Below are 15,752 nucleotides of genomic sequence, written 5' to 3' on the forward strand. Positions count from 1 at the left end.
CTTTTGGGCGATCTTTCTGCTACTTGTATATACTTTAGATATTATATTCGTCCTAAAAAACTTTGCATGGAGTGAAAGGTTACCTCTATGGAAATATATACACACACATTATACATACATCTGTGTATAGTTGAATATATAAATACATTTAAATAGCTATATACACTTTTGGTCGATCTTTCTGCTACTTGGATATAGGTCTTATATTCGTCGTAAAAAACTTTCCTGTCACACACTCACGCACACGCACACACACGCGCGCACCCTCACGCGCACACACACGCACGTTAACTTACAATTTTATTTATATATTTGCGTGTCTGTGTGTAAAGAGGAAGTGGGAGGCAGAGTGAAAGAATCACTCACTACAGAAAGTGAATTACTTTCATTTTATTCGTTGCACATTGTGTGTGTGCGTTTGCCTGTGCTGTATCCCACACTAAGAGAAGCATTTGACTCATACACCGCAATGTGAGTTTTCTCTAAATTTTGTTTAATTGGGGTTGAAATTATAAAAAGTGGACCTGGCACGACCCGATGCATTCTACTCTTAAAAATGCTAGGTAAAATATGTAAATTGTAATTGAAGAAATCCTATATTGTAGATTTCTATAAGATATAAAGGGAGGCAGATAAAATCTGCCTTTTATAATAAGAGATACACATATACATATATATACATACATGCATATATATATATATATATATACATATATATGTGTGTGTGTGTGTGTATATATATATATATATGGATATATATATAAAACTGAGAATGTGTGTGTGTCTGTCTGTCTGTGTGTTTCCCTAAAACTTGAAAACTACACCACCAATTTCATTCAAATTTTACACATGCCTTACTTAAGGTCCGAGGAGTGTCATCGTCAAAAAAATTAACTTTTTACCTAGGCCGACCCCACAGCAATATCATATCTTCTCCACTATTTCAGTATTACGTGTTAAAAGTGAAACAAAAACATCTCTCTTTTGTAATGCAGACACTTTCATTTTAATACTGAAACTATTAAAGTGAAAGTATTATATAACAGGGATCAACCATTAACACTGGTCATCCTTTCCGCTATGGTCTTATTAGCAATTCGTATAAAATTACATTAATGACTTGAACTTGAATCAGTGGTTTCACATAAATTAAAAAGGTTTGTTGTTGTTATTATTACTGTTTGACTATTGTAATCACGTTTGTTGGTTCCTCGTCAGGGAAACATTGCTGTGTTGCTTTTGTTAAATAATTGTAAACCGTAACCCTCTCCTTTCGGAGAAGGGGCTTTGGTTATTGTTTAAAAATTGAATTGTGTCCCTGTTTGGGGAAATTGACAATATTTTCACCGTCTTTACGGAAGCACTTTTGTTAAAATGCCTTCGATAGAAGAAAGTCCAAAAATGAATTTCGCTGCAGCCGCACACTTCTATACAAGATCCAATTGATCGAAATTGCAAGAGACGGGCCTACAATTCTAGTCTGTTATATATTTTGAGTATTGTTATCACAACGATATCAAGATATAACTTTGTATTTTGTATTTTATGTGGAGATGTATATATATAGATGTACATGTAATATGTACACATATATATACACATATATACATGTATAATATATCTACCCATACGCACACACACACATACATAGGGGCAGGTGTGGCTGTGTGGTAATAAACTACGTTCCAAACACATGGTCCTGGGTTTAGTCCCACTGTGTGGTGACTTGGCATGTGTCTTCTGCTGTAGCCTCAGACCAACAAAAGCCTTCTAAGTGGATTTTGTACATATATACAGGCATACATACATATATATACATGCATACGTACGTATTCGACATAAACACTGTGTAGTGGGTGTGTGTGTACGTAAATAAATACATAAACTGTTTCATGATTAAAAAGGGATTTATTTACAGGGTTATAAGTACACTACATACAAATGTAAGCAAATGCTACGAATTGCTTGTATAGAACTCGTATTAAAGATGAATATGTTTATGTGTGTGCGGGAATCATTCGAAACTAGTTGATAGATATTGTAGGCATTTCTCTCTGTCTGCCAAAACGCGGGGCGAGATAAATCTGTCTGCTGCCGTGTCCGCCGCGATTCTGTTTCTTTCTCTGTTTTTCCCTTGTATTTATAATATTTGAGACAGCTAGAAAGACAGACATACTGCAACGGAGTTACTACCTAAGTAGGTCAGCACTTGTCCAGTTGAACTTCGCCTGACATGGCTTAGGTCGCAGGTCAAAGGGAGATGATCAATCACTTTTTGACAGAACAAAGATATCCTATTTTCGCGCCACTAAATGCATTGGTTTTTGACGACCGATGATTCTTGGATTCGATTTCGAATCTAGGCTTAGAGAAGGAAGTGCTAATTCTTACACTACCCCCCTTCTAGTGAGAAAGCCACAGAGATCGAACGATATTGGAATGTTATTTTTTTGTGTGTATGCAGAAAGAATTTACACATTGTAACAGACAAATGAACAATAAAAATATGAAGCAAAGGTTTACTGTTTGTGTGTGCTATATGATGGGCAATATGTATATGTGCCCTGGCAGAAATATGTTGGCGCGTTGAAAGAGATGTGCGTCTATTGATTACTCGACCCACTAGAGGTCTAATAGAGGCAAGGTGTCTTTCAGTGGCGAAAAAGATCGAGTGGTAGCATACATGAGAATATGACTTGTAAATGTGTGTGAACATACAGTTAGCAAAAATATATTTACAAGAAAGCAAAAACATTTTAAAGAGAAAACAAAACATGTGTACATGCAAAAATGAAAGAAATGTTCATCGGAAAAGTTCGATTGTGAAATGTTCCGTAAATGTTCATACAGACAGTTTTTCGTTGATGTGGAACAACGTTTTTGTTTTCATTTTTTTTTTCTTTATGTACACGAATGTTCTTTGATTTCTTTGGGTTTGTATGTGGGTGATGCAGTTATGTGAGCTATGTGTTGATGTGTGCATTTCATTTAGGAAGATGGATAAGTTAAGAGTTCGGAACTTACCCGAAAAACTTGCACGAACCTTGCTGGCCATCGAACTGTTCTTCCCGATTTGGTGTGTCGAGGTTGTGCAAAATCTGTGGTGTTTGCTGGAGTTGTTGAGTCTGTTCGAGGAAAGGAGGGAACTGCATGTAAGTCCTCCTCGAGGAAGGCTTCTTTTAAACGATCAATCGAGACTGTATTTCGTTTACCTCCAATATCGAGGACGAAATACTTGGGTTCTCTTTTGATAACCTTGTAGGGCCCGGAATATGGTGGTCGAAGTTGAGATGGTATCCCATCATTCCTCACGAAAACATGAGTCCAAGTGTTGATATCTTTTGGGACACGTGAAACGACGTTCTGTTGTCTGGGGTCTGAAGGTGATAACTGCGACATGGATGTCCGTAATCGGTGCACATGTGGGTCAGGAAAGTCTTGTGAAACAGGTTCGATCATCTGCCCAGGTAAGGTGAATGCTGTGCCATAAACGAGTTCAGCCGGAGTATATCCCAGTTCTTCCTTAACCGTGGATCGAATTCCAAGGAGGATGAGAGGGAGATGTTCCAACCAGTGAGAACTGTCTGGAGCTGCTTTGATAGATGCCTTGAGTTGGCGGTGAAAGCGTTCGACCATGCCATTTGCTGCAGGGTGGTAAGCTGTAGTGCGGGTGTGTTTACACCCGAGGAGACGAGTCAGCTCGGTGAAAAGGTGGGAATCGAACTGACGTCCTCTGTCGGTGGTGATGGTTGCGGGTGTGCCAAAACGCGAAACCCGTTGTGATATCAGCGTTTTGGCGCCCGTTTCTGCCGATGTATCAGATAAGGGCCAGGCTTCGGGCCATCGCGAAAAACGATCTACGCAGGTAAGCAAATATGTATAGTTCTGCGAAGGTGGCAGGGGTCCGATGATATCAATGTGAACGTGCTGAAATCGTGCGTCGGGTTGCGAAAATGAACCGATTGGTGATTTTATGTGCCGGTGGATTTTCGCTTTTTGGCACGCAACACCACTTGGTCCATTCTCTGATATCCTTGTTGATACTGGTCCACACAAAACGGGTCGATATCAGCTTTTGAGTGGAGCGAATACCAGGATGTGACAGAGAATGCAGAGCGGAGAAAACTTCCCGACGATGTTTCTGTGGTACATACGGGCGTTGGTAACCAGTGGAGATATCGCACCAAATATGGGCCGTAGATGATGGTAGCGGAACATGCTGAAATTTCAGAGATGACGAATTCCGGAGCTTTAGAAGTTCTTCGTCATTCTCCTGGTCAGCTGCTATACGTGCCAGATCAATTGTAGACGTGGTGTGGATAGAATTGATGTGCGTGCGTGAAAGTGCATCGGCTGCTAAGTTGGTCGTCCCTTTGATGTGGCGTATATCCGTCGTGTACTGCGATATGAAGTCGAGGTGGCGGATTTCTCTCGGCGAGTGGCGATCCGGTTTGGTGTTAAATGCATATACCAATGGCTTGTGGTCGGTGTATATGGCAAAATTGGTACCTTCTAGCATGTGACGGAAATGCTTAACGGCCACGTATGCCGCTAATAATTCCCGACTGAATGTGCTGTATTTGGTTTCCGCGGGTTTTAACCGCTTAGAAAAGAAAGACAACGGTTGCCATATACCGTCAACAAGCTGCTGTAGTACACCTCCAACCCCGGAATCGGATGCATCAACGAGTAAACATCGTGGGGCGTCTGGTTTTGGATAAACCAACATGGTAGCGTTAGATAACGCTTTTTTCAGGGCAGCGAAAGAAGCGAGTTGATCTTCGGTCAGAGCTATATCTGCATTTTTGCAAGTTCGCTGACGTAGCAAATCCGTGAGCGGTTGCGCTATCTCAGCGAGGTGGGGTACGAACCGTCGATAGAAATTCGCTAGACCGAGATATTCCCTTAATTTGCGGAGAGACGTGGGTGGTGGAAAATCCACGATGGCCTTGACTTTCTCGGGAAGGGGGCGAATTCCATCCTTATCGACGATGTGGCCTAGAAAATGAAGGGAAGCAACTCCGAACAAACATTTACTAGGATTGATAACAACACCGAATTTGCGAAGGCGTTCGAATAGCAGGTGAAGGTGTTGGTTATGTTCTTCGTCCGAGTTACTGGCCACGAGTATGTCGTCTATGTAGGCATAGACGAAAGGCAAACCTCTAGTCAACATGTCGATAAACCTTTGGAATGTCTGTGCCGCGTTGCGTAAACCGAAAGGCATACGCAGGAATTCAAACATTCCGAAAGGTGTAGTAACTGCTGTCTTCGAGATGTCCGCAGGTTCCACTGGGATTTGGTTGTATGCTCGCACAAGGTCGATTTTGGAAAAGATGCGAGCTCGAAAAGTCTTGAAGGAAGGGCACTGGATAGGCATCACTAATAGTGCTTTTATTCAGCGATCGATAATCGCCGCAAACCTGCCAGTCGGTCGATGATTTTTTTTTTGGGACGCAGTGTATCGGCGAGGACCAGTTGCTGCTGGAAGGGCAGATGATTCCGAAGTCGAGCATGTGCTGGAATTCCCTCTTGACGGCCTGGAGACGATCAGGTGGTAACCTTGTGGGCCTTGCAGCAACAGGTAGACCGCTGGTTTTGATGTGGTGGGTAACGTCGTGTTTGATCGGCTGGTTGTGGAATACTGGTCGAGCGACGTCCGGATATTCCTTCAGGATGGAACTGTGACGAGTCGTTGTTGTAAGCAATACAGTTGGGCTGACTGTGACCATACGAGCAGCTATACCGCGCACAGTAAGCTTGGTGGTGCTGTCGACAAGTCGTCTGTTCTTAATGTCTACCAGGAGACCGAAATGATGCAGGAAATCGGCTCCTAAGATAGGGGTCGGCAGTTTAGCGACGACAAATACCCACTGAAATGTGCGGCGTAGTCCTAAGTTCAATGTTAGGGACTGTTCACCGTAGGTTGGGATGGGTGAATGGTTGACTGCCTGAAGACAGACTGGTGTCTGAAGTGTTGGAGACAGGGATGATGCTGACTTCCGCACCGGTGTCAACCAGGAAACGCGTGCTTGTTACCCGATCGCAAACGAAAAACAGGCGACTGTGTGGGTGCGAGCCAGGAACTTCCGTCGCGTTCAATTCCTGGCTGTGCCGTTTCCCGAACTAGATGAGGAAAACGAGTATGGTACCGTACATTTTTGTGCCCGTGTTCCGAATGTTTGGTGGCACCAACACGTGTCATGTGAGTTGCGGGTAACACTGGGGCTTCGGGACCGTCTGCCATCTCGTTGCGATCGGCTGGTGCTTCGACGCTGGGAACTAAGCTTTAGGGCCTGTATTTGGGTTGTGAGGTTCTGTATTTGAGCAGCTTGCTGCGTCATTAATGCACGCAAGTCCGAAATCTCGGAAGAACTGGAAAGGATTGGTACTGGGAGCGGCTGGCGTCACCGTCGATACCGTTGGATATTTGTGCGGTACTTCGGCTATTTTGTCAGCTAGCTCCGCCAGTTCTTCAATGGATGTATTTTCTCTAGTAGAAGCGAGAACAACCTGGGTATTGGAGGGCAGACGCTGGAGAAAAAGCTGCTTGAAAATTTTTTCCGGGAGGCTCTCATCTCCGAGAAGCTGCTTCATTCTACGAAGAAGTTGAGACGGCGTTTTGTCACCCAATTCTTCCGATATCAGAAGCTGGTGAAGTCGTTTCTGTTGCGATTCGGAGGTTCTGTTTATCAGAGTGGTTTTAAAAGTGTCGTATGATACAGAACCGGGTGGTGCCATGATAAGATCACGGACAACGTTTGTGATTTCTGGTGACAGAGAACCGATAACATGCGAAAGTCAAGACGCATCGCTCAGTATTCGGTGAGAGGAAAACTGTGCATCTATATGGTAAAACCATAATGCAGGGTCGTGGGTCCAGAATGGTGGAATTTTCAAAGAAATCGCCGCTTGGAATGCCATGTCGATCGGAGGTATGATGTTGGCCGCTGGATTCTGTTCCGGGAGGGCCATTGTGTACGTCGGAATTCTCAGGTGTTTCGTTGCCGGGTAATGTGCAAGCTGTAATTCTTCGACGCGGTTGATGAAGCTGGTTCCGGGGAAGGCGCAATTCGTTTGACGGGGTCACCAAATGTAGTGGGTGTGTATGTACGTAAATAAATACATAAACTGTTTCATGATTAAAAAGAGATTTATTTACAGGGTTATAAGTACACAACATACAAATGTAAGGAAGTGCTACGAATTGGTTGTATAGAACACATATTAAAGATGAATATGTTTGTGTGTGCGGGAATCATTCGAAACAGTAGTTGATAGATACTGTAGGCATTTCTCTCTGTCTGCCAAAACGCGGGGCGAGATAAATCTGTCTGCTGCTGTGTCCGCTGCGATTCTGTTTCTTTCTCTGTTTTTCCCTTGTATTTATAATATTTGAGACAGCTAGAAAGACAGACATACTGCAACGGAGTTACTACCTAAGTAGGTCAGCACTTGTCCAGTTGAACTTCGCCTGACATGGCTTAGGTCGCAGGTCAAAGGGAGATGATCAATCACTTTTTGACAGAACAAAGATATCCTATTTTCGCGCCACTAAATGCATTGGTTTTTGACGACCGATGATTCTTGGATTCGATTTCGAATCTAGGCTTAGAGAAGGAAGTGCTAGTTCTTACAACTGTACCAATACAACTAATAACTGTTGGGAACACTTTCAAACCTGCGTTACATTTTAACCGGAATCTCAAAAACATTGTCCCCTTCAGCGCCAAGCTCAACTGCTCTATCCTGACATGGAGGGTATCAGCAATGAAATCTATAACAAAACACTCATTGACATTGAAGACAGAATTGCTAAACTGGGTGGAAATGAATTGTCGACGTATGGCCTGCCACAAGCATTCAGGTCAGGGTCAAATAGCCTTCCCACTGCTGTCATTCGTGAAACAACCTACGACACTCAAGCGCTTTCAAAGTACATTGTTGAAAATGAGCCTAAATTACTTCCGGACCAGCTTCAGGCCTACAGAACTATTCTTAATAGTGTACAGCAACGCGAGGGACGAATCTTCTTCCTCGATATTCCTGGAGGGACAGGAAAAACATTTATTACAAAGCTTCTCCTTTGCAGAAGTTAGGCAGCATCAGGACATTGCAGTAGCTGTAGCCTCCTCTGGTATTGCAGCTACTTTGTTACCTCTCAAATTAGCAGCATCCGAAATGCCTTCATGCAACATCAACAAAAGCTCATATCAGGGACAAGTACTTAAAATGTGTCATCTAATTGTCTGGAATGAGTGCACTATGTCTCACAAGGGAGCTTTGGAAGCATTAGATAGAGCCCTGAAAGACATCCGAGACTGTCAGGCTCAAATGGGAGGTGTAACGCTTCAGTTGTCAGGTGATTTCAGGCAAACTCTTCCTGTCATTCCGAAAGGCACTAGAGCAGATGAAGTCCAAGCATGCCTAAAGTCCTCTACCCTGTGGCATCATGTTACAATCCTCAGTCTCACCACTAACATGAAAGCTCAGCTACACGGCGACAAAATGTCCACAAAGTTTGCACAGGACATTTTGACACTTAGTGAAGGCAAGATGCCTCTCGGTGCTGCAGAACTAATGGAAGTGTGGTAATTTTCCTCTGTTGTTAATTCTGTAGATGACTTCAAAAACAAAGTCTTTCCCAACTTCACACACAACTACCAAAATTACAATTGGCTGTGTGAAAGAGCAATATTAGATCCAAAAAACGCCGCTGTTAACAAAATTAATCAACAGCTAATGCATTCTCTTCCCGGTACTATACACACTTACAAGTCTGTTGATACAATTCCAGACATAAATGAAGTTGTGAACTATCCTCCTGAATTTCTCAATTCACTGGAGCCTCCTGGACTACCTCCACACATATTAGCACTTAAAGTTGGAACTCCTGTAATGCTACTCCGCAATCTGGAACCACCAAGACTTTGCAATGGAACACGACTGGTGATAAAGAAAATGATGTCACACGTTATCGATGTGGAAACGGTGATGACGTCTTTATTCCAAGATTTCCTCTTACTCCATCAGGAGCAGAAATTCCATTTACATTCAGAAGACTGCAATTCCCCCTCCGTGTCAGCTTTGCCATGTCCATTAACAAATCTCAGGGTCAAACCCTCTCTGTAGCTGGTCTTCTCTTGGAAGAGCCCTGCTTCTCGCATGGGCAACTGTATGTTGGCTGCTCAAGAGTAGGAACGAAAAGAAACCTTTTTGTATATGCTCCACAAGGAAAAACAAGGAACATTGTTTACAACGAGGTGTTATAATCTCAACAGCCTGGAAGTATATACATGATCCCCTTTTTTTAACAAACTTCATGTACTTTCATGTAATTATATTAATATACATATATATGTGTGTGTGTGTGTGTATGTGCGTGCGTGTGTGTGTGTGTGTGTATCCATATATATATATAACAGAAAAGTCTAATTCTTCAATTGAATGTAACCGGGCAACGCCGGGTATCTCTGCTAGTATATATATATATATATATATATATGTATATATATATATATATATATATATATATATATATATATATATATTATTTGAGGGAATAAAATCCAAACTTACAAGGAAAAAGAATTCAATTTAGAAATACTAAATCAAATTCCACACAATATAATCTATATAAAATATTAGAAATATTGTAATATTTTACCCCCACTTGGTAGACACCCAGGACAACAAAGAAGATTCAAGTGAGAAACCTGCCCGGGAAGTAAACCCAAGTGCAAGTGCCCCTACCAGCACCAAAAGCCCAAACAATGGAGATGAAAGAGCCAAAAAAAGAAGTAAAAGGAGGAAAAACTAAAAGAAAAACAAGAGATGAAACAGCCAAGGATAGAAGCAAACCTGACTATCCATATACCAAAAAGGATAGAAAGAGACAACGCACACGAATGTGTAAATTCTACCTGAAAGGTGTCTGCTGGCATGGAGAGGAAGGTGCAGGCTGCCGTTTTGCACACCAAAGACCCTGCCACATAAACATGAAACAGGACAGAAACCAACTACCAAAAGGAAAAGGAATGGACTACGCACCACCTGCCCCAAAACGGAGGTACGCAGATGTAGTCCGTGCTACACCAAAATGTTATTGAAAGAGCAGCTGCTGAACAAGAATCTTTTTTGTGCATGGCACAAAAGATTGTACAGCAGCTAACCTGGCTCCATCAAACTCAAACTCGCAGATGGGACTATCCACAATACAAGACCGCCACAGCAAATAGACCCAAGGTGGACACCACCGGCAACAGCACACTCAACACCTCGATGCTCCTAGTGGACATCAGAGGACTGTTAACACTCAGTAACAGGACAAAAATCCCTTTCTTGAGAGACCTTGTTACATGCAATCAAGCCTTATGCATAGCACTTACGGAAACACACCTGAAACCGGACATAGCAGATGCGGAAATACACATATCACAGTATGTTGTACTACGGACCGACAGAAAAGAAAGGAGTCATGTTGGAGTTGCTATGTACATCTGCGAGGACCTCACACCCCAGGTCCTTTTGTCATACTCAAATTCGGTGTATGACACACTACTTGTACATATAAGGCAACTTGGTGTAGTTATATGTGCTACATATCACCCTCCAGATGATCCAAGCCATGTAGGCAAGTTTGAAGACTGCCTTATAAAAATAGAAGTTCTAGTCACATTAAAACAACACATAAGTGTACTTCTTATGGGAGACTTCAATCTGCCCAATGTCAGATGGCCCGAGGGCCTTACTCTCCCAGGAATGACAAGATGCGAACGAGGACGGGCGAGGTCCCTCCTGAACCTCATCAACACTTTGTACATGGAGCAAATACTCCAACCAGCCAGGGCAGGTAACATACTGGATCTCTGCTTCACAAATAATATGGATCGCATCCATAATGTGAAAGTGACACCGACACTACTCTCGGATCACAACATGGTACAGTTGACTATGTACGGGCCAAAGGAAAGCATGGACATGCAGTCTACAAGAAACTCTCAGAATCTTTCCAGCTTGAACCTCCATAAGGCAAACTGGAAACAAATTGAGAAAGAGATTTTCAAACAAAACTGGCCTGTAATGCAAGCCATCTGCTACAAATGTGTCCCAGAGAGAAAGGCCACTGTACACAAGAACAAAATCCCCAGAGAGAGGAAAATTCTTATGAGACGGCGTACAAAAGTTTCAAATCGCCTAAACAAACAAATTGAAAGCAGTGAAAGCCTGAAAATAAAACTGTTGGAAATTGAAAAATGTCTGCAACTCTCCCATGAAAAAGAAAGAGCAGACAAAGAAGCCTGGGCTATAGACAACATAAAATCTAACCCCAGAGCTTTCTACAAGTTTGCCAAAGAAACAGCTACGGTGCACTGTAGGATAGGGCCACTCCTCGAAAAGGATGGTACTCTCACAGGAAATGCAATGAAGATAAGTGAAATACCAAATGAGCAATTCAAGAGTATTTTCACTCCACCCCTAGGGCATTTTCAAGTCAGCAATACAACTGACTTCTTTACCACCGCAGATATAAAATCAGAGGCAGCGATGATTGATTACATCAATATAAAGGAAGACGATGTAATAAAGGCTATCGATGAAATGAACCCAAACTCAGCTACTGGCCCGATGGATTCCCAGCAATCCTTCTAAAAGTATGTAAGAGAGTCCTAGCAAGACCACTGCTTTTCCTCTTTCAGAGCTTCCTTGCAACTGGCAAACTTCCAAGAAAACTGAAGGAAGGTAAAATATGCCCTATTCATAAAGGAGGTAGCAGAGCGGAGGCCAAGAACTTCAGACCTATCTCTCTGACCTCACACATCAGCAAGGTCATGGAACAAATAGTCAGAAGGAAACTAATCGCCTTCTTGAAGAAAATAACTTGCTGTCTGACACCCAATATGGTTTCCGACCAGGAAGAAGCTGCCTAACTCAGCTCCTACAACACTGTGTCTGGGTACTGAAATGACTGCCCAACCACTCAAATGTGGAAGTGATATATCTCGACTTTGCAAAGGCCTTTGATAAACTCGATCATGGAATGATATGTCACAAACTGCGTGATCTTGGCATAGTTGGAAAATTGGGAGAATGGCTTCATGACTTTCTGAAGGATAGAAGTCAGGTGGTCGTAGCCAATGGGGCCACTTCCATTAACACACAAATAGTGAGCGGTGTTCCGCAAGGCACTGTTTTGGGACCACTACTGTTCATAATGGCCCTCTCGGACATGCCCTCAGCCACGCAGAGAGCCACGGTCACAAGTTATGCAGACGATACAAAAGTTTCACAGATAATACAGAACCTTGAAGACACTATGCACCTGCAATGTGAGCTGGACAAAATATACAAGTGGGCTGAAAAGAATAGCATGCAGTTCAATGCTGAAAAATTTCAAGCTTTATGCTATCAGCATGAAAAACTAAATGCAATACCCAATAAATACACTGGACCTGGAGGGATTGCGATCCCAGAGGCACAATCAGTGCGAGACCTGGGTATTTACATGAGTAATGATGCAACCTTTCATGTGCATGTTGCTAAATTGGCAATGGAATGTAGGCGGCTGACCTGATGGATTCTTAGAGCCTTTAGAACAAGAGACCAGGAATCCATCGGGCCAGTAGCTGAATTTGGGTTCATTTCATCTCTAGCCTTTATTACATCGTCTTCCCTTATATTGATGTAATCAATCATCGCTGCCTCTGATTTTATATCTGCGGTGGTAAAGAAGTCAGTTGTATTGCTGACTTGAAAATGCCCTAGGGGTGGAGTGAAAATACTCTTGAATTGCTCATGATGGTCCTCTGGAGGACACTTGTCCTAAGCCACTTTGACTATTGCTCTCAGCTATGGTCACCATCCAGTGTCAAGTTAATCACAGAAGTTGAGGCGATCCAACGAAGCTACACGAAGAAGGTAGCCTTTGTGCAGCATATAAGCTATTGGGAAAGACTCAAGAGATTAAGACTCTATTCCTTAGAGCGTAGGCGAGAAAGATATGCCATAATATACATCTGGAAGATCCTAGAAGGACTTGTCCCAAACTTTGGCATCGAGAGTTACACAAATACTAGAACAAGGCGCCACTCCATAATGCCAAGGACTCCAAATTTGCCATCAAGATGTAGGACAAGATACTGTGATAGCCTGGATTTCAGAGGCCCACAGCTCTTCTATATCCTCCCGAAGGACCTGAGAGACCTGCATGGGGTGGATGCAGATGTCTTTTAAATAAAACTGGATCTTTTCCTTTCAGGTGTCCCAGATGAACCAACTTCAGGTGCAGATGAGGGCGGCTGCATCGAACTCTCTCATGCACCAAATGGCAATTGCTAAAAAGCATTCGTGAAGTAAAATCAGGTAGCAACGCCGAATGGTGGTGCCCCAGCATGGCCACAGCTCGTGAGCTGAAACTAGATAAAATAAAAAAAAATTTTTTTAATATAATTATGTATATCCTCTGACGAGGCCTTTGCTAGATCAGCTGGTTATGAAGAACTCAATATACTTCTAGCCATCGCTCATCGTCTCTTTTCAACCAAATCCAGTGGCTAGCCTTCTCCACTGTAGATTGGATATCAGTCATGGTGGTATTGACTTTACGATGAGTTAGGCCAAACGATAACAATAGTCGTCTCACGCTGTGTCCTACAAACCCTCTACATCCGACTTCGATAGGAAAATGTTCCGCTTTCCAGCCTGCGTCTTCACATTCCTCGAGGAGGTTTTCATAACGGTTTAATTTTCGAGCTCGAGTGGCGTCCATATTATCTTCGTGAGGAACCGTTAGCTCGACTATATTTACAACTTTCTTTCTTTCACACCACATCAAAATATCTGGGTTTTTTCGAAACTGGGATGGGAAAGAAAACCTGGCACCCAGGTAAATCTGCAGTTACCTCCCAATAGCCGTTCCACTTTTCATTTTTCTCAGGAAGTTTCTTGGTCTTCTTCTTGAAACGGATCTGCTGACCTGGTCGCACGAAGGTAATGAACTCTCTTGATGGTACTTTTAACGATTTTTCCTCAGTGTTGTTGAGATGAATTTGGTTCTTTATAGCATTGAAGATAACCTTAAGGACCAAGTTGTGCCTCCATGTGTACCTGTTCAATGCTAATGAACAGTTGGAAAGAATATGTTTTAGTGTACCGATCTTTCCACATTTGCAGATGTCATTCTCTAAGACGTTCCATCTTACTATATTCGTAGGTGATGGAAAAACATCATAAGATGAACGAATCAGGAAACTCAGCCGAGATGTCGTCCACTTCCACATCTCATCCCAACTTATCTTCCTCTCAACAACATGTTCTTCCCATCTCGTCATCTGACCTTGATGAACACATCGGATCAAATGAAGCTCTCTTCTCTCTGCTTCTCTTGTTTTGACGCTGTTGCTAACAACAGATCTGCGTTCACACGGCATCATGCTTGCAAACGGTCTGAACTGATCTGCGCCAAAACCAAATCCTTTCCGATGGTTCTGCGTTGCTCCCACCATATCTCTGTGTATAAGAGAAGACAAGATGTTGTCAGTTTCTGCTTCTGCTTTCCACTTCCTGGCTGTTTTCACCTCTGGTGGGTTACGCCTGATTTCCATATCCTTCGATTCTCTCAGCATCATAACCGTCCGTATCTTCCCCAACTTATATTTTTCGACTATTGATGCTATTGGTAACTGCAACGAACCTCTTTTACGATAAAGAGCTGAGCTGTTCAACATACGAGGTAGACCTAGCCACTTTCTAATGAACACATTACATTTTTGTTCAACCTTTTCAACTCGTGACAATGCTACTTCGTATATTAAAAGTGGCCACGCAAGTCGCGGGTACAAGCCGAACTGCAAGCACCAAATTTTATATTTACCTGGTAACTTCGAAACATCAATCGCTGATAACCCAGCCTCGGCCTGTTTCATAATTTCAATCCCACGACTGTTGGAATGCTTTCTTCAGATATTCGAAATTTAAATTCTTTCTGCACTCCCTTAACAAATGTCAGACTACGCGACTTTTTTGCTCTAAATCGCATCCTTGACCACCTTACAAGTTCGTCTAATCTCAAAAGGGCATTCTGCATGATTTGTTTATCTGTAGCTAGAAGTGTCACGTCATCCATGAAGGCTTTCTTAGGCGATTGTACATGGGCGATTTGTTCCGAAAAATCTACACCTTTCAAAATCAACTCCATCACTAAGATAAACCACGTGACAGATATTGTACAGCCAGCAGCAATGCCAACCTCCAATCGGTGCCAATTTGTTGTAAAATTTCCAGTTGTAAACCTCATTTCGAAACTGTCATAGTACATCCTCATTATTTTGATCACTTTGTCAGGAATGTGGAAGTGGTCCATGGCTGTTATTAGTAAGTTCAGACTTTTCTTGTTCTGTTTGGCATCCTGGATCGCTTTCCAAATCGAAAAACAGTGTTCAACGCATCCAGGGATCCCGGGGATTCCGGCCTTTTGAACAGATTCATCAACATATCCGTTACTCTGTAAATATGCCACTGTTCTCCTCGACAGAATTCCCATAAAGATCTTGCCTTTCACATTCAATAAGGATATCGGCCTAAACTGTTTTATGGTCTTTGCATTGGCCTCTTTCGGCAGGTATATACCTTCTGCCTTACACCAATCCTCTACTATAGTCTCCTCGCGTCACAGTTGTCGGATTAGGACGAAGAGCTTCTTTCGCAGACGATTGCAGTACTTGTAGACTTTACATGAGACGCCATCACCTCCT

At 42.7% G+C, this 15,752-nt stretch overlaps 1 protein-coding gene across 1 annotated transcript; it reads right to left on the reverse strand.

Moving 5' to 3' along the window:
• Positions 1-3,024: 3,024 nt before the first annotated feature.
• LOC115231430 lies at positions 3,025-3,636 on the reverse strand (the record flags this gene model as incomplete). The annotated part of the gene is made up of 1 exon (XM_029801452.1): positions 3,025-3,636. A coding segment is annotated over exon 1 (612 nt), but the record flags the coding sequence as incomplete, so codon positions are not given.
• Positions 3,637-15,752: the final 12,116 nt, after the last annotated feature.

The sequence above is a fragment of the Octopus sinensis genome, unplaced genomic scaffold (assembly GCF_006345805.1).
Source record: "Octopus sinensis unplaced genomic scaffold, ASM634580v1 Contig18478, whole genome shotgun sequence".
Lineage (NCBI taxonomy): Eukaryota > Metazoa > Mollusca > Cephalopoda > Octopoda > Octopodidae > Octopus > Octopus sinensis.